Here is a 20,543-nt window from a genome sequence, read left to right as displayed (position 1 = left end):
TGCAGTTATGGCAGGTGTGCAAAATTTTGGAATTTACAGAAATATCGAGTAGCAAAATTTTTGGAATTAAGGAGTAGAAAAGTTTTTAGAATTTAGGACACAAAGAGATTGCATAGCACAACAAAACGTACCTGCTGAAGCTAGGACTCCAGTGCATGGTTATATTTTCGTAAGGAGTGTATGCCTGAATGCAGAGATGCATTTTGAGTCATCATCGCTAGGTCACCAGCCTACACAGCATTGTGTGATACATCATTCATGTAAATAAGAAATAAAATTGACTGCACTTTAGTTAAATAACCTAACTCATTCCTTGTAAGTATTATGCAAGAGTATTGTAATTGTTGAATAAGAATACAACACTTGCTTTCTGTTCATCTGAAATGGGATAGATATTCTAGCAGTTATTCCAGCAGAAGTTTGAAGGAACGGATCATTCTGTATTTAGTTAGATAATCAAAATACACAAGCTATGAACATAACATATTAAACCATAATTCACTTTTCACATTGGACAGCCAATGTTTATCAATTTTCACATAAGTCGTACTTTCCCGTAAATTTGAAAATACTTCATTGCATGCTGTTCTGTTGAAGACAAGCCTGAAATCATTTTTTTTTTTTTCAAAATGCAATTGATAACTTGTTTTTTTACGAAATTTTAACCTGGGAGTTATGAACAAATTTGTGGGGGGTCACCAAATTCAAAGAAATTTATTTGACAATAAAAGATATACGGAATTTGAAGAGAATTTTGGATGTCTTTTAACATTTGCCAGGAATTTTAAATTAAACATTTCCATATTTTAATTTTGATTTTATTGCTTTCCACTTGATTTATGTGTTATGTTTCATGATTTCCAAACAGCTCGAATCAAATTTCAAAGCAATTGCATATGCGCAGCTAAGATGTAGTTTTTTCGGCTATCTTAGTAATGTCTTGCGTGCAATTTGTAACTGTAATATGCATCATTTATAAACTATGTTTCTTATTTCTAATCAAATTTGTTGTCAAGTAAGCACATAACATTTCCTAAGCATTGGAAAATTCAGTAGTGTCTTGAAGGATAATAAAAACAGTTTTATTTAGTTGCAATTTTGTTCATGATGGTTAAATGGCACAAAATCTCTTGTGAACATTGGGTATTTCACAAGAGAAATGGGATGGATGGTCCAACATCAAAATCAACTTAAGAGAAAAACTGTTAATGAAAATGCAAACAAAAATAAAACCATTGGCTCTGTTTCTACTTCAAAAAAAAAAAAAAAAAAAAAAAAAATGGAGTAAATATCAAGAAGAGTTTATTTTATACTGTTTTACATGTTGCATTATCAATGGAAAATGAATACCCATTGTGTGTTAAATGCAGTGGAAACTTGGCAGATGGAAAGCATGAAACCTGCAAAATTAAAAACACATTTAGAAACAGTACTTTTACCGTTTAGCCGGCGCAAAAAATAAAGATGCCAACAATGGTACAACTGATGCCAAACGGAATATCTTCTCTGCCAACCTTCAACGCCTCATTTTCAAAACAAGTCGCAGTGATTTCTTATCAGATTGATTGTTTCTTTCAATACTGACATACAATTACATAGAATTTTTACAAGATAATTAAATTTTATGCCCCAAGACCATTCGCGTTAATTAAAGTCAATTAGACTGCAATCACATCACTTACCCGAAAGCAAAAAAATAGAAAAGGCAAAATCAAGGGTTAAATTCATCATTTCTAATGAGAATGCAGTAGCGAAGTAAAGCGCTGCAGTTTTACATAATTTTTGAGTAAGCTATTTGTACGAATTGAAATAATTCTTGCATTTAAACTTGTATTCGAAATTAAGATTTAACTTGAAATTAATGTAAATAATTACTGAGAGAATTAGATTTTTGTAGCGTAGTTTACGTGAGATGAGATCAAGTGGTGTCACGTGATACGAACCGGCGAATCAGGATGTTGAACCATGAAAATATAGTAAATTCTTAATGTCTTTTTACAAATTTATTATCTTTATTTATTGGCTTTTTACAAAATTTTAAAAGATATTAAAATGTTTATGCCATCAAAATAAAAAATTCTTAGAACTAACGTTTGTTAAAATTTTTTATGTGAATATTGTATGTTGTCACCAACAAAGTCTGCTTGGCGCGATATGCGCCAGTGAAACGGAAAAGTACCTCAGAAACTAAACATAAAGATTAAGTAAATAAATCTGAAGAATTTTTTTAAGGAATGAGCTGAGAGCATGAAAAATTAAAATGTAATTTTGAGAAAATATACAACAGTTCCTGAGAATGATTTACATCTCAGCTGAGAATGATTACATCTTACTTACAAGCATCCTTAAAAGTTTCATATTTAATTGCAAAAAATTTAAAACCTCATACAATTGGAGAATCGCTCATTCTTCCTTCAGCAATTAAAATAACATCATTTATGCATGCAGAAAAATATAGTAACGATTTAAAAACAATAGCATTAAAAAAAGGTACCGTTTCTCACCAAATTTTTGTCATATATATTCACCACTATAGAATGCAAAATCCAATCTTTACTATAAAACTTGATGAAACTACTGACATTACTAAAATGTTTCAATTCATCGTTTATCTCAGATATGTTTTTGAAGACGATGCAGTAGAATATTTTTTATGTTATAATATTTGTAAAGGGAAAGCAACTGGAGAGAAAATATTTGAAATTATTAACAGACACTTTGAAACGAATAATCTTACCTACACACACTGTGTCGCAGTTTGTACTAATGGAAGCTTTTAAAACTAAGCCAATACTTTGGCAAGGAGAATTGAACAGAAACATGCTTTTCAGAATTTACTAAAGAAAATAATACAGATTTCTTGTTTAAAACAACATATGATAAAATTGACAGAAAATTTCTTGAAAAATTTCCAAATAAGGAATTAGGTTGGATCTGTGACCCATTTTGCCTTTGGTATTTTCAATTCCAATGTATCTCTAAATGAAAAAGAACAATTAATTGATATTTTAAGTGACGGAATACTGTGTGTTAAGTCTCTACCTTGCCAAAAATTGGTAAAATCCTAGTATACAGTGCAGCCTTGGCGTGACTTTGAAAATTATCGCCAACACCAAAAATGATCCAAAGAACGTCTATATATATACTATATACATAGTATATACTATGTTTAACTATATATTTTCTTTGAATGACCGGTTAACTACTCATCGTATATGTCCTGCTTTTACTGTTCATCATAAAGTCGCCAAAAGTAGCCAAATCCTGTGTGCACCGGATACTAGGATTAAACCCCAAAAATTTTAGTTGATTGGAAACTAATATGCCAATTTAAAAGGAATAAAATTAAATTATTACGTTTCTTACATAAAATTGTACAATAAACTTTGAGCTTATATTTAAAACTTCTAAAATGCTTATGTTATATAAGCCCATTGCTTATGTATTGCTAAAATGCTTATGTTATATACCATTTTTCTGTTATATAAGCATTGAAAGTGGATTTCTCACTGAAATAGAAATAATTTTGCTATTGAATTAACATGGAGAACTTTTTTATTGAAATATTTTTTTCTCTGTGACATTAGTTGCATCTACTGCAAAATAAAGATTTAAGAACTGTTTTTAAAACATTTTGAATTCGTTGTCATATTGATCTATGAAGCACTAGATTGAATTTTTATTATATTATTGACAAATATAGTTTTCAAACAATCAAAAAATTTTCACCGGAGATAATTATTTGTCAAATATGAATGTGTTTTCAAAGAAGAAATAAATAATACGTGATAAAAAGAAAATTCAGTTAGAACATTGACATCTCTAACAAAGTAATTTGCTTTGATTTAATCTTTATAATACAATATATTTTACAATGATAAGGCAAAATCCAATGTGAAAGGTTATGCGAATATTACGATAGTACCTAGAGTACTCAGCATTTCGTATAATCCTATAAGCAGATAATAATAATATTAAAATAAATTTTATCTGAATGAACTTTTCTTATTACAGAAATAGTAAAATTATGCAATTATATAAACGAATGCACTATCGGACAATATACTTAATACTGTTTACAAGTGAAAGCCAAAGCTCTGTTTATGTTACTTCTCGCCCTTCCGCGCATGCTCAAGAATTACCATCCAGGCGAAACTAGTCGATTTGTCCATGACGTCAAAAATTCGAAAAGTGGCGTAGGGTTTGGAAATACGCTTCCCTACCTTTATTTGGAATTCCATTGTCCCTTGAATATGAAATATCCATTGAAATCGAAACACTTGGATCGAACACCTAAAATCTTCACAAAGCCTTAATTCCTTACGCCGATGCACTATTTAATAATTTTTTGTGCATTTCCAAAATCAGATAATGGTGGTTCAGTGAGTTCACTAATTTTAACACTTTTACATTTTTAACAATATTTTAATTACTATATACAGAGCGTATTCTTAGGCCGCCGCCTTCCACATGAACAAACTTTATTCTCTTACAACTAAGCGGCAATAGCGCCCTCTAGCCTTTTTCTTCAAATTACACAACAGACTGACACCGTATCTTTGAAAACGTTCAAAAACTGTTCTCAAATGTGATAGGTGTTCTTGCTCTGAAGAGGAGGCGATTAAGACTTCATCAAAATAAGGTACACGAAAGTCGAGGCCGATTAACACCTGATTCATGAAGCATTGTAACGTTTGAGCAGCATTGCATAAACCGAAAGTCATGACCGGAAACTCAAATAGTCCAAAAGGCGTAATAACCCCAGTTTCAGCTGGGTTAACAGCTGGGAATATCAGCTGGGTTAACGGGCACTTGGTGATACGTCCGCTCAAGATCAAGGGTTGTAAAAATAGCTTTTCCCTCTAAAACTTGCATACAGTCTTGAATATGCGGGACTGGGTAACGATCAGAAATTGTAGCTGCATTTAACCGGCAATAATCGCCACTTACCATTTCCTTTCCGAACTAGATGGAGCGGACTGGCCCATGAACTTTTTGAAGGACGGCAAATTTCCTCTTCCATCATGTATTGAAATTCCTCTTTGGCGGCTTTAAGCTTGTCCGGAGGTAAGCGTCTTGGTTTAGCAGCAATTGGAGGTCCGTTAATTTCAATATAATGTAGTACATCGTGCTTGTGTTCGGAAATACCCATAACTGAGCGCGTGATTGTAGGAAATTCTCTGAGAAGTTGATGTTCTCTGAGAAGTTACCCGAAATCAGTTTAATGCTCAAATCTTGACTATTGCGAATTACTCCCAGATAAGTTACGTTGATTGTGGAATCTATCAAACGGCGATTCTTAAGATCGACAAGCAAAGAAAATTTTTGTAAAAAGTCAGCGCCAATAATAGGACAGTAGCAATAATGAATGGCCATTGGAAGTTGCGGGGCAATCCTAAATCAACAGATATTAGGCGTTCATCAAAAGTTTGAATAGGAGTTCCATTTGCTACATAAAGTTGTAACTTGGTAAGGCGCTTTTGTTCGTGAAAATTTGGTGGAAGGACGGAAACATCAGCCACGGTGTCTACAAGAAACCTTAAGCCCGAATTCTTTTTGATGACGAAAAGGCGTGCAAAATTCCGGCCGTTGTGATTCACGACATCGAGCAACGGCCCTTCTCGTTTCCCTGGTCGTTATAACGACACACGGTGGGTGGCGTTAGTTTGCCTTGCTTCCAAATATCTGGTGATAAGAAACAAATACCCGGAGGAGGGCTTTCATAACGTTTTCTCAGTGGGCTACGACGTGTATTTCGACCACGTGATTTGTAGCAGTTGCGCTGTAAAGGTTCAGCTTGGATGGCTACTAGTTGAGTTACCTGTTTGGACAAATCATCAATTTGAGCCTGTAACACCACACTACCTGGATCAGGAGCCTGCACTGCGTCTATTTGCCCTGAAATGGCCAGCTCGTGAATTTTATCAGCGATTTCGGGAAGATTTTTAAGTGTCTCGCTACTGGCCGCTAAAATGGTTCGCATGCTAGATGGGAGTCTATTCATCCATAATGTTTTAAGAATGTTATCCGTTAGGTTACCGGCGGCTACGTCTGACATTTTAGACAGCAATTGAGAAGGCCTTATATCACCCAACTGTAAATCGTGCAACAGCTGCTTGATTTTAACTGTCTCGGATTGATTCTTCATGAACAGAAATTAATTTTTTTAAAAAAAAAGATTTGTATTTGTCCGTCGCTGGTGGATTCAAAATTATTTCACGAGCTGATTGCAGTACCTCTGATTCTAACGCGGCGAACGCTGTATAACATTGAGTTTCGTCGGCAGTAAATTGACTCAATTTAAACTGCGCATCCAATTGAATGAACCCTAACGATGGGTCTCGGCGACAAAAAGGTGGTGGCTTAACTGCCACTCGCTTCAATTGTGAAGCAGCATCGTTGTCAACCAATTTAGACTAATCAAATATGCACAGTAATAATATGTATAGAAAAATAATCAATATGTATATAGTGAAACAGTTTCTTGGTACTTGAAATCAGGAGAAATTGGCAGCTCAAATGCAGCAGACGATACATATATTCACCGAAATTATGACAGAAATATGTTGACTCACCGGAATGCGTCACAACGCTTGAAATCACAGGTGAAATGTCTTACTTGCATCTCATCACACTGAATAACTTACTGGTGCTCAGAATTTTGACATATAAACTCCATATTCGTGCAACATAGAAGATTGCTATTCGTAATAAATACGGTTCACCAATTATGGTAGTACAATTTTTTGAGACAGATCGTTAAATAATTATAACAATTGAATAGAATAAATATTATTTTGTTTTTGGTTGCTATGGGTTACCAGACTGGCAGAGTTGAGTTGTAGTAGGCAAGTTACCGCATATCTATTTATCTATAATGTATATTAAACTTTTAATTATTTAAAAATTGTGCTTTTTAAAAACACTTATGTAAATATGCAAAATAAATAATTTAAGGTTGTCTACTACAGCAGCATTACAATACTAAAAATTTTTTTACACGCAGAATCGCTAATTAAGAAACTATGTTGCGTGCAATTTGGCAGAAATATAAAGCAATAGGTCAGTTTTCGAATCACAATGTTAGAATCAGGTTTGAAATGAAATTTACTTAAATATTATATTTTAAAAAAATTAGTTTGAAATACGTAATTTTAATGTGTAGTTTGGAAAGCCATCAATAGATGGCGCTACGAGTTAAAATTTAACATTGTAATCTTATTTCTGCAAAAATTCACGAAGTAATTGATTTTGATATCAGTTATAAATCATATTTTTTTCTAAATAATATTTAGAAGCGTTTCATATATTCCTTTATACACAGTTTTCACTAAACATTGTCAGCTGTCAGCAGAATGACGTTTACGGCAACCCTATTGCATTGCTATTCCGCACTCGTTTTGTTTACATTTATTTGTACTGTGGTCAGTTTGCAAAAAATATGCGAAAATATCAAGGACGACCGAAAAAACATCCTGGTTTTAATAAAAGATCCAGAATTCAGCGTAAACGTCGAGCTCAAGAAAAAAATATGAAATTAAATTCCCGAGATGTGGAAGATTCCGAACAAACGGATGTTTTCGAAAGGTGAGAAATAATTTATTCTTTATATCGACTACCCCGTGTTTATGATTTCGTAGTAAGTTAATTCCGAAGTAAAATATGCGTATTTTTTTTATTGAAGGTCAGAAATTATTGATACAACTGCATCTGTGTCAAAGGAGAATCATTGCCCGGATGATTTTTTTACAAAGTAAGTTTTTTTTTTTTTTTTTTTTTTTTTTTTTTTTGTATGTGTGTGTATGAGGGGATGCTAATAATTGTTCAATTCTGTTATAAGAATTTATTCCTCCATTCACACTAAATTGTTGGGAAATATTGAAAGGGTAAATTCCAATTCACAAGGAATTGCTGAAATAATTGAATCTTTTCAAAAGTATGAGCATGTTCTTGCGATCTAAATTGAATTCACCATCATTACATGTATTATTGGAAATTTTATAGTCATATGTTTGCTACGAAATGCTTTGTCAGTTACCTATGGTATATTTTAACAGGTGTATGCACATTTATTCATGTGCTCGCTGTTCAACTTGCTTTTTTTTATTATGTCATTTACTTGGATGTTAAAACTTTCTTTTAGCGTTGGAACATTTTATGATCATTTAGTAAAATTTATATATAAATATATATTATTGCTTGTTTATTTATGGTTCTGTGTATTTGTCATGTATGCATGTTGTGAAGTGTAGTTTTTGAAAAATATGTCACAAATGTTAAATTCCACCAAAAGCTGAATTGAATTGATATTGGGATGCAGGTAATTAGAAAATATCTGCTGTGTATTTTTAGCGTAAACCAAACTAGTGCCAAGAATGGGACCAATACGCTCAGGCTTGCTTAGCCTTTTTGCCATTGTCCAAATTGAATTATCTCCAGTATAAAGGGAGTGAATGCTTTCTCTGTATAACATTAAAATATCCGTCTGATCAAAAATCTACCAATAAGAAACTTTTCATATGTTATGTGACAGACTTTCTGCAAACAGAAGTCCTCAGCTCTGTTCTTGTACATGTTTTTTAATTGTGGTTCAGATGTGTACTTCTCAAAGTAATTCTTCTCATAGGAAGATTATCTGAACATTTAAAAACTATATTCTGCTTTTAGGGGCCTAATATTTTATGCCCCTAAAATTAATATTGAAATTTCTAAAATGTTGAAAAATATGTCATCTGGATTCTGTACAAAAAATATAATCCCCTTTTTCATTTCTGCATTTGCAATTCCTGCATTTTCTTTATTCCTACATTTTTTAATTGGAAGGAATTTCATTCGCAGAGCCCTCTAATTTATTCTTACAAATCATGTAGTAATGTACCATTTTAGATAGATATAAATAACACATTTTGTAATTTTTCTAAACTGTGGTTATACAGCATGATATAATAGCTACACAGGGTATGGCGAAACAGTATACAGCAATATCTGTCGCACTGTCTGAGATGGGTGGTAGTCATACATAGCTTAATGCTTAAATTTGTTATGTGTTATTTATTTATTCATGTTTTTTTTTTTTTTTTTTTTTTTTTTAATTATGTTATAGCAGTTTATTTCTTTCATTCTTAGGTCCGGAAGTGAAAAATTTGACTTTTCTACGCCAGAAGTTACAGCTAATGTTCCTAAGACAAACCAGGCTTTCCTGAGGTAAGTTGGTTTATTTTTAAAATAGATATTAGCTGTGCATGATATTACAGTTACTTAATTATGGTTAACTAATTATGTATTAATTTAGAAGTCAAGCAACCAAAATCAGCGTTATATTTTCAAATAGTGAATATTTCAAAATATGATGCTGATTTTTGTTGCTTGACTCTCAAATTAATACTTGGTCGGTGTGTTATTGTATCTTAATTAAACTAATTATGGTTCTTTTCTTCTCAGTTCTGATCTGGACATTTCAGTTATTGACTCTGACGTAGAAGGTAGAAATACAAGCTCTCTTTTGGGGTAAATATGTATTTCTCTATGCCAAAATTAAAATGTCATCATTTATGTTTTTCTTTTATGGTGTTACATTATGTTGTTTACATACTGATAGCTATTAAAACTGTTAAATATAATATTGTAGCTATCAAAAAGAGGGGGATGAATTTGATTTGTACCAAATTTGGACGTTTTGCATGAAAGAACTTGAAAATAAAAGATTTTTTTAAAAATATATTCATTGAAATCAGTGAAATTTTCAGTCGGGACACTGAAGCAAATGAAAATATTTTGGGGTTTGATTCTTTTGATGGGAGCCTCATCAATAAGCCTACTATCTTTTTTAAATATTGCTTCTTTTTCATTGTTTTCATGATGTTTTATGTTCCCTTCATGAAAGAGATTTTTAATAATTTAAATTTTGTTAATAAAATATAACAAAATGAAATCTGTGATTATGTGGCTGTTATTTTTTCCATATATATTTATTTGAGGAAAACCACAAATTTTATTATTTTACAGAATTTTTAAGAAAAATATAAGGATAAAATTTTTTAAATAATTCTGATTACTACCTTTGCTTTCCTCTCATAATGTGCCTCAAATTAGAGCAATTAGACAACAAATTTAAGTCGTGATCTTTTTTTTCCAAGTTTTTTTTTTTTAGGCTTAGGAGTATAAATTGCTTATCCCCACAAGACAGTGCATCTTCTTAGTATGCCATCCTAAGGCTCCGTTCACATGATGGTATAAATGTCATAGACGCATAATCATAAGGCACAAAATGTGGGAGTTCCATTCACACCTGCGAAAGAGGGTCTAAGCCATAGCCAATTAGAGAAGCTAAATTTGTGCATGCATGTATGTGTCTACAGCTTTCTCTCTCAATAGGTTTTATGTATATGCTCTGATTGGTCGACTCTTATATCAAGTCGGCACAAAGTTGAAAACTTCAAGCTTAATGCCCAAACTAGTTTTTGTGACATAGCAAGGTCTGACTACAAAGCGTTGTTAGTTGGGAATTATGACATTTATACAACGGCTTGAATAGAGCCTTAGAAAGCCATTTGGTAACTGAGTTATCCACCATGAAAGAGTTATTCTTGCCCCTCTGAATTCAGTGTTTACTGGAACACGAACATTTTATACTCAGGTGTAGAGGCCCTTCATGTGAAACCTCCGGCACACAAAGTAGTGACTAATATTGCACGAGCAAATGACACTGCGAGCATGGAAGCAGCAGTTGTGAAGATGACTCATCTTCTTGTAGTAATATACTGGTAATCCAGTGTATTATTATTGTTAATTTATTTGCTATCTGTTGCCTAAATTTCCTAAACCTAATTGCGAATGGGCTGCCTGCATGGGCGTTTTCATGGTTTTCCCCGTGTATATGAGCCATTTCCCTTAGAAAGTCCTCCATGAAAGCATTCCTCCTCTTAGGAAGATCAAGTGCTTTGCTGTCATCAAATAAGCCAAATTTAAACCTAATTTGTAATATTTATATATATTAATTATATATATGTATATATATTGTATATATATATATTTTAGCTTGGAGTCTGAGCCTCTTCAGGAGAACCTTAATGATGAATTTCTGTGTCCTGATTCACCTTTAATTATCGAAAGGGAAGATCGACGAAAGGCAAATCCATTACCATCTGGCAGAACAATTTGCAATATGTCTTTTGTAATAGTGCAGGCTAGGACATTAGAGCAACATTCCCTAAATTGTAAATTTGGAGGATCATTTATTTTTAACAAAGTGATTCGACGTGGTCTTGTCACTACATATAACTATGTATGTGATAAAATTTTATGTGGGGAAATGGCAACAATTTGTTTTGATATGGAGAAAAGCAGCCTAAATCAGCTTGCAGTATTAGGTGCGTTATCTACTGGCAGTGGATTTTCACAAGAGGAGGAAAAGTTTAGCATCATGGAAATTCCGTATATGAGCAACTCGACCTTTGCTTCTTGTGAGCGAACTACTGGCAAAATAATACAGGGATGTGCACAGGAAACTATGTGTGCTGCTATAGAAGAGGAGAAAAGGCAGGCAGAACTTCGCAATGATAAAGATAATGATGGTTATCACTGTATAACTGTCATTGTTGATGGAGGTTGGTGTAAAAGAAGCTATGGGCATGGTTACAATGCTTCAAGTGGCATATCTGTTATTATAGGCATGGTCACCCAGAAAATTTTGTTTGTTGGAATTCGCAACAAAGTGTGCCTTATATGCAGTGCTATTGAAGATGGCAAGATGCCAAATAAAGTGCACCTTTGTTGGCGAAATTGGAATGGACCTTCTACAGGTATGGAAAGCAGTGCCATTGTGGAAGGTCTGAATTATCTCCAGTGTGTTCACAAAATACGTTGTACTCGACTTGTTGGAGATGGAGATGCTAACACAATGGCCAAAGTGAAAGAAAGCATTTCATATGGAGGACGGGTGATCAAAGTAGAATGTGCTAACCATGCTGTTCGAAGATATCGCAGAGCTCTTGAGAAACTTCAGCAAAATACTGCGCGCTTCCCCGGGGCTAAAGGAATTGCTGCCCGTAAATTGCTGAAAATTAAAATGCCACTGTTAGTCAGAGGTGCTAGAGTAGCTATAAAAGCTCATGCTTTACCTAGCCATTATCAGCACACACAAGAAGCTATTGATGCATTAGTATCTGACTTGAGAAATGGGCCACATCATATATTTGGCAAGCATGATGCTTGTAGTGCTTTTTGTGCAAAGAAAGGTGCAGAGTTGGACAGCACATACAATGAAATTTTTTCCTCGGGTATGCTGCAAGCTATTGAAGCAGAAGTGGGAAGAGTACTGATATCGTGTAGCAGTACTCTTATTTGGAATGCCACAAATAATCCTGCTGAAAGCTTCATGAGTCAACTGTGTAAAACATCTGGTGGAAAAAGAGTTGATTTTTCCAAAGCTGGTGGCATGAACAGGCATGCGAGTATTGCTGTCATGGCCTATCAAAATCCAGCACAGCAGTGGCAAAAAAATGCACAAAAAGCTGTAACAGGAAGTAGCCCCAGGACTCCAACTTTGAAATTCTTAGCTTCCAGAAATAAGCGCCATGTAAAACGTCTTGAGAGACGTAGACTTTTTGACACTGAGAAGAAAAAGAGAAATATGAGGAAAGCAGGACATATTCAGCAAGGTGGGGATATTTCTTATGGTGATTTTCCTGAGAAACCAGACCTATCAGATGAAGCATATGAATTGGCAGCTAAAAATTTTTTTATATCAATTGAAGTTCCAAAAAAAGATTCTCTTGAGGCCGTAACACGTGGACAGTCATCATCTGAAAGATGGCGTCATGAAAGATCAAGAAGAATATCATCATCCTTTTTCAAAGATGTTGCTGATAGGCGTCCAACAACACTCAGTGCTGCTTTAGTGAAACGTATCATATATAATGATAACGTTGCAACTAAAGCATTAAAGTATGGCTTGGCTAACGAAGCAGTAGCCTTAAATCAATACAAGGAAAAGCACATGGGAAAAAACATCAGACGTTGTGGCCTTTTTATTGATCCTAAATATCCCTTTCTTTGTACTTCGCCAGATGGATTGATAGACGAAGATGGATTACTTGAAATAAAATGTCCTTATACAGCCAGATTCTCAGCAGACTTGTCAGACTTTTTCAGCAAGCCTAATTCTGTTGGTCTTCGGATGGATGCTGATAATAATCTTTATTTACCGAAAAGCCACAAATATTATTTTCAAATTCAAGGGCAGTTAGCCATAACAGACAGGAATTGGTGTGATTTATATATATGGTGCAGAGAAGATGCAATCACATTAAGAATACCCGAAGACAAAACTTTCTGGATCAGTTTAGTTCCAAAACTCGAAAAATTTTACGTGAATTGTATTCTTCCTGAGCTTGTTGATCCAAGAGCACCAAGAAAAATGTCTCTTAGAGAACCGAAGTATATTGTTGATGCTAGAGCACAGAATGAGAAACAAAAACAGGCCACTGCTTCTGTAAAACAAACACAAGAAAAAAGAGAAATTGAAATTTCAGAAGCAGATAAAATTATTTCATCTCCTAGGAAGAATGCAGGAGAGAAAAGAATCAGGAAACCAAAAATTATTTTTGATTTGTAATCAGTAACAAGCCAAGCCAGCACACCGTAACATTTTCTACGTCTGAATAAAAACTATGCCTGCAACAAAGCATTATGATTAAATCCATACCTAATTAGAATATTACCCCATTTCTCTAAAAAAAAATATGTTCAAAAAGTCTCTGCTTTCAGTAATAGCTACTGGCTAGGATCTGTATCTAGGCAGTCTCAGATTCTGCTACACCAAACAAGTGGCTTGCATTAATCCTATCACAATTCAGGACTCCTGATTCAGCTGGAAGGACATCCATACAATGATATTTGAGAAGAAGACATACAAAATTGAGTATTGTGGAAAGATGATTGCTTATATCTTGAACGTGGATGATCCACTTGTCTACAAAACTCATAACCATTCTAAAAAATAAGGACATCAAATTTCAGTGCATCCTGCTCTCACAAGAGAGAAAGGTGATCATTAGAAGCCTTCCCAGCTCCACATGTTAATGCTGCCTCATGTTGCATAATATAATAATACACACACTGACCAATCAATAAGAAACCTTTCAGATTTTCATCTGAATGCATGCTAGGGATGAAATATCCAAATTTTTTCTATGATGTGGATTATACTTGGTTAAAATGCCAGTATAAGTAAGGTGTAAGAGTGCTTTTCATGATGAATGAAGTAAAATGGGGAAAAAAGGCGGCAGATCGTTCACCATTTAAAAAAGGGGCTTATTGTTGGTGCACATTTAGTGGGGGCATCGATTTCGAATCCTTCTCTAAAAAATGTAACTGCAGTTCGAGCATAGTTTTCAAAGACAGTGATCGGCGGTATCTCCGATGAATTGTACGGCAGAACACGGATTCAACTATCACAAATCGTCAACCAAGGCTCTTCCCAACAAATTTCAGCTAGAACTATGCGCAGCGAATTGCAGAGGGATAGGAATGCATAGTTTTGGTGCCTGTAAGAAAATCACTCAGTTCTGCCGACATGCAAGACTTCATTTTCAGTGGTGTCGAGAAAAGACACTGGACATCTGAGGATTGGAAATGGGTAATGTGGTGGGATATTACATTATGTATTACATATTAAACATAAGTTATGGGTTACCTCATAACTACAGAAGGTTCCTGTTCGCTGCCAGAAAAGGTTGAAGTAATCTGCAATGTAAATTACCGACAATACATGAGCTTTGTTCATTTATGGGCATGATAAAATTTTATCGATGCTTTTTGAAAAATGCTGCAGAAACTCAAGGAGTCATACACGAAATGTTAAAGGGTGATAAAAAAAGATCATTGTAAAGTTCCATGCACAGATGAAGGTGTTTAGTGTATTTAATTATGGCAAAGCACACTAGGGCTATCTGCCTAAGAGAAGGGATGCCTTCGTGGAGGACTTTCTAAGGGAAACTGGCTCATATACATGTTACACATGGGGAAAACCACGAAAACGCCCATGCAGCCAGTACGTTCGCGGGATTCGAACCTCGGACCGAACTACCAGTGTTCAGCGATTTTACCGCTCTGCCGCTGGTAGGCCTGCACAGATGAAGGAATTCACCAGTTTGAGAAGTGCAAATCTGATTTAGTCAATGGTGCCCTTTTGTGTTTCCCAATGGATTACCCTTTGTGTGCAGATACATCAGACTTTCCTATAGGATCAGTATTGCAGCGATTGGAAGAACAAGAACAAGACTGAAAACCTATTGTGTTCTACTCTAAAACATTAAATAATGCACAGAAGGTTTATAGTACCTATGACAGAGAATTCTTAGGAATATATCTTTCTGTCAAGCATTTTAAACATGTATCGGAAGGACGCAAATTCATCATACTTACTGATCACAAGCCACTGTCATATGCATAGAAGCAAAAGAATGGGAAGGCATAACCCAGACAACAACACCAACTTCAGTATATATCGGAATTTTCAACTGATATTCAGCATATTGATGCCAAAGAAAATTTAGTTGCAGTTGAAGTAGTCTCAGTTACTGGCTATGAAGCAGTAGCAGATGCTCAAGAATATAATGAAGAATTGCAACATTTAATGACAGGTAGTGCTTCACTGAAATTTAAATCATCTACATTAGCATTTTGGAAAACATTAAGATGTGACAGCTCAACAACCAGTATCAGGCCTTTTATTTCAAAGCAATTTAGACAACAAATGTTTCATCAAATTCATAATTTTGCTCCTCTGGTATCAGGACAACTGTCAACGAGATGACTGAAAAATTTATCTTTCCAAATATAAAGAAAGAAATTCACGAATAGACTTAAAGTCCTGTCAATTGTCAAAGGAGCAAAGTCAACAGGCATACAAAATCTAAAATAGCCGAGTTCCAAGCACCTCATGCTAGATTAAGTATTGTGCAAGTTGACCTGATTGGGCCATTACCACCATCTGCTGGTAGGACGTATTATCTGACATTTATTGACCATTTTTCCTGTTAGGGAGAAGTAGTTTCTTTACCAGATATCACAAGAGAAATAGTTGTCAAAGCATTTTACAATCATTGGATTAGCAGATTTGTTGTGCCTAGTTCCATAATCTCAGATCAAGGAAGACAGTTTGAGTCGCAGCCTTTCAAGAGCCTTGCAAAAGTATGTGGTGCTAAAGTTTTACGTTCCACTCCATACCACCCACATTGCAGTGGGAAAATTGAGCAGTTTCTCAGAACTTAAAAAAATGCAATAAAGGCTCACAGCAACATCAGATGGACAGAAATCCTTCTAGCATTCAGAGTTGCAATATGTCCTGATACTAATCACTCTGTAGCTCAAATGGTATATTTTATGCAAATAAGGTTACCATGTGAGTTTTTCGACTACCTACCACTAAAACTAAACCTGAACCATTTGTAACAAATTTACTGTCTTTTATGGATCAGCACCAGTTTATCAACTGCTAACAAACATAAAATATTTATGCATAAAGACTTGAGATCATGTTCTCATGTGTTTGTGAGAACTGATCGTGTGAAAAAGGCACTTGAATTTGCTTATTGAGGGACCATTTTTTTGTGGTGAAAAAATATGATAAATATTTCCGAGTCTTAATTAAGGACAGACAAGTTAACATTTCATTGACAGACTGAAACCAGCTTATTTGTTACTTTCGAACAAATTACTAGAAACAGTGACTAAAAATAAAAAACCATTTCACATTTCATGTACCCAAAATTCTGATATTGTACCTAACGTCAAATCTATTATTCTAGATGGTATGAAAATCAGAAAATGTGTTGGATTTAAGGACTAATGTTTTGTATATTTTGCTATACTTCATCATCTTCTAAATATTAGTAAATATATATCTGCATTAGTGATAATCAGCTGTGAGCACATAGTGCACCATCTGCAACTCATTTGGGTATAAACTATGCTAGTGATTATAATGTCCTTGCTTTTTCCCATATGCCATATGTTGCATGAAATTTTGTTATATGAATCTAGCTTCCTGTGAGGAATTTCTGTGATCTTTCTAGTATGTATGGTCAAGAATTAGGCTTGTGATATACTGTCATGATTTTGCCCACATGTTCCCTGAATATACTACCATTTCCTTAGGAAGACTTCTAAGAAGAATACTGTTGTGAGTTCTAAGCCTAACTATGGTTTGGAACTGTTTATAATGAATTATTGGGATTCTGCACATGTAATGTGGATGCAATTCTATTTCCATTTAGAAGATTTTCTGCAAAGGCAATGCTTTAGCTGTGAGATAATTCTGTTTTGGAAATAAAACTGATATTTATTTAGATTTGTGGTATTTATAAGGCAGTTTATCAATAGCAGGTAGCATCTTGCCTCTTTGCTTTGATCAGGGCCTGTGCAATCAGTGGTAGTCAAAATTTTATAATTTAGCAGAGGGCACTGAGCAGCAAAATTTAGAGGCAAAAAAATGTTCAGAACTTACGAAGACATCAGCCAGCAGAATTTAGGATATGCAGAGATTGCACTGAGTGGCAATAGTGCCATATGTTACATTTGCTATCTGCATTATTAATTTGTGAAACAATTTCAGCTGCTTGAAAATGCATTTTTCTGTTAGAAATTTGTATTTCTTGCAATTTCTTTTTTTGGGGGGGGTCGAGAATATGGTGTTAAAAATATTTTATCATTTTCTTTTTTTTTTTTTTTCTTTTCAGGTGAAAATTTTGTGCATGATTTGGCTTTCATTGAGATGTCTCTGGGTCAGGAGTTACTAAGGAAGAGAAACTTACATGCAGGTTGAAGGATGCAGTGTCAAATGTATAAGAAATATAAAAGATGCTGTATATTAGTATAAGTTTGAATAACCATAATAAAAAAATTTCTTGAAAATTGTGTTTTTTCTGCGAGTTATTAAAATTGGAAATAATTAATTACAATATTTATGAAAATTTTCGAAAATAAAAATACAAGTAGTATTTAAAAAGTACTGCAAAACTCATTTTTAAGTAGAAAAATTATTCTCAGATGAAATTCTTTATGCAAAAGGATTCGATTATGCAAAAGGACTTTTTTAGTATTTGAAAGGTTCATTTGAACCCAACAACTGAAACTAACGTATCCCCAGTTTATTGATACCAACCATTTTGTTGGTATCAATGAACCCACTACTTTCTAAAAGCATTTCTGTCAATTACTAAGGGCTAATGAACAAGTGTTGAATTCTCAAGATGAATGTTGCCGAAACAGAAAAAAGTGTACTTCAGAACATTCTGCAGTAGCTCAAACAAAGTCACGGACCTCATCTATACTGTAGTCAGAGAGAAATTATTCCCCTTCCTTTTCTTTCAAAAGCTGAGTTTCCAAACGCACAACGGGAGGCCGTTGCTAAAAGCTGTGGAACCAGTTTTATAGCTATTTTTAGCAACTTGTGAGCTGTTTTTCAGATAACACAGTAAATCTCGGGGAGGGGGAATTTGAAATCATGATCACTGCCGGTACGGCAGAATTTACGTACAGCAAAATTGTAAAATTCAGCGAAGCATCAAGCAATAAAATTTTAGAATTTTGTGGGAAGGGCACTTGACAACAGAATTTATTGCGTACAAAGTCAGCAAAATGCATAGCGCCGTACCTGATTCATGATACAGCAGTATTCATTACCAATAGCAAACTTGTTTGAGGATAAGTTCGAAAAAATGTTTTCTAGTTGTTACCTAAAATCGGTAAACAATAATCTTTGAAAGATTATTCGATTATATCGTTACTAATATGGTAAAAATTTGAAAAGCAATCAGAAGCCGTATCTCTAGGGTCTTCAAGTCACGATTTGTTTTTATTTGTTCGAATATGATATTTATATCTCTCTTCCTACAAGTATGTATCTTCGTACGTATAAAGTATCAAAAATAATAAAAGTAATTAATAAATTTTCTCTAGTTGCCCTGAAAACTACATCTGAATATAAAGATAAGAAAGACATCAGTAAATTGCTGTTGTTATTTGCTGATCATAATGGTAATCAACCGAACATGATCACATATACCGTCTTCAAAACTTTGATTTTTATCAAGCTTCATATAAATACTAGGTTTTTGTTAGTCACGTAATTTGACATCCTAAATTTAAGATGACAGATGAAATAATGACTAGTTCTGAATTAGCTCACTCAGGAAGTAAAATTTTCTCCTTCCCGTCAATATAGCATATTTATAGCTCCCAATGATGGCGATCACTAACTAAATATGTTATGGATTAGAACCCTATTGCACTCCATAAGTTTTTCTTTATTCGCTTTATGTGCATGCATGCATGCTTGGTTGTGGAAGAAATTAAAAAGCCCCCCCCCTTTTTTTTTTTTTTTTTTACTTAGGTTATTCGAATGTATACGCCAGACATTTATTTGTTGAACTGTAGTTATAATTTGGAACGTGGTGCTAGAGCCGTTGGAGCCGAACCGAACGTCAGTTTGTTTAGAATTATAGAGTTTGATTACGCCAAAGCAGGTGAATTTGGAAAACACCAAAATCGGTCATGCATCCAACTCGTTATCGAGGCTTGAACTCCGGATGAACTACCAGTGTTCGGCGGCTCGCTTGCTAGAACTGCGTTAGGCTCTTTGAATGTAGCAAAGCCACGAGGGTTACCTTCTTAAGATGGCAGGCCTTCGTGGAGTCATTTTCTGAAGGCTTAGATTAGGTTATTATGGCAAAGCACAGTAGGATGCCTTCATGTTGAACTTTCTTAGAGAAATTAACAACCCATACACGTTACACATACAGAAAATTATGAAAACGTCCATGCAGCCGGCCCGTTAGCCTTTATTCGAATCCAGGTCGAAACTACCAGTGTTCAGCGATTTAATTCCTCTACCGCGGGAGGGCCTAATTGCTGAAGGGAACTGGCTTGTATTCATGTTACACACGGTGAAAACAAACAATGCAACCAGCTGATTCGTCTGGCATCGAACCCAAACCAGTTCGAACTTCCAGTATTCAGTAGTTTTAACCACTCGGCCACTGGTGGCGTGTGGTAGGAGCCACAGATAATGTACTGAGTAGCAAAAATCCCTAATAGTGGCCCTGGTTACTAGTAGGATTGTAAGTATATTGGTAATCATCCAATCTACAGCAAGGAAATTTCGGAGCTTAATTGTAAAGTCAAATGCGACACTCCGATAAACGTGGTATATGTAGAGATGGAAAAATTTATTATTTAAAATACTTGTATTTATTAGTAAACATTTTATAAAATTTATTCTTAATTTAGCGTTTAAGAATTCTAAGAGAGTTATCTGAGTATTTTTTCCTCCTTTGGTAATCCAATAAAATTGAGTAAATTTATGTTCTGTAATATCTTTGCGTGTTATATACATAGTTTTTTTTTTTTTTTTTCTTTCAAAGTTAGACAAGTTTACACAAACAATATAGGTCGAAAAGGGAGCTGGTCTGCGCCCGGTGAGCCTGTCGGCAGCGTCGCAAAGCGTAATTTGACTAACGAAAAGATCATGCTTTGGATCT

General features: G+C 34.5%; 1 protein-coding gene across 1 annotated transcript; it reads left to right on the top strand.

The window, feature by feature from the left end:
- The first annotated feature begins 6,968 nt into the window (after positions 1-6,968).
- On the top strand, positions 6,969-18,406 carry LOC118204878 (uncharacterized). The gene is made up of 5 exons (XM_085825762.1): positions 6,969-7,587; positions 7,685-7,753; positions 9,127-9,204; positions 9,442-9,507; positions 17,742-18,406. Exons 1-5 carry the CDS (start codon positions 7,442-7,444, stop codon positions 17,743-17,745), a joined length of 363 nt encoding a protein of 120 aa, XP_085681888.1. The 5' UTR covers positions 6,969-7,441; the 3' UTR covers positions 17,746-18,406.
- Positions 18,407-20,543: the final 2,137 nt, after the last annotated feature.

Source organism: Stegodyphus dumicola, chromosome 10 (assembly GCF_044657685.1).
Source record: "Stegodyphus dumicola isolate Sdum_Otavi_A_Nest chromosome 10, ASM4465768v1".
NCBI classification, from domain to species: domain Eukaryota; kingdom Metazoa; phylum Arthropoda; class Arachnida; order Araneae; family Eresidae; genus Stegodyphus; species Stegodyphus dumicola.
Note: the sequence above shows the minus strand (reverse complement) of the source record. Positions and strands in the feature narration are given on the sequence as shown.

Bases quoted from the DNA above. Each gene is read 5' to 3' on its own strand.
- LOC118204878 (XM_085825762.1), top strand. From the start codon at position 7,442: ATGCGAAAATATCAAGGACGACCGAAAAAACATCCTGGTTTTAATAAA. The intron at 7,754-9,126 runs GTAAGTTTTTTT...TTTCATTCTTAG, and splicing joins CCGGATGATTTTTTTACAAA to GTCCGGAAGTGAAAAATTTG. The intron at 9,205-9,441 runs GTAAGTTGGTTT...TTTTCTTCTCAG, and splicing joins ACAAACCAGGCTTTCCTGAG to TTCTGATCTGGACATTTCAG.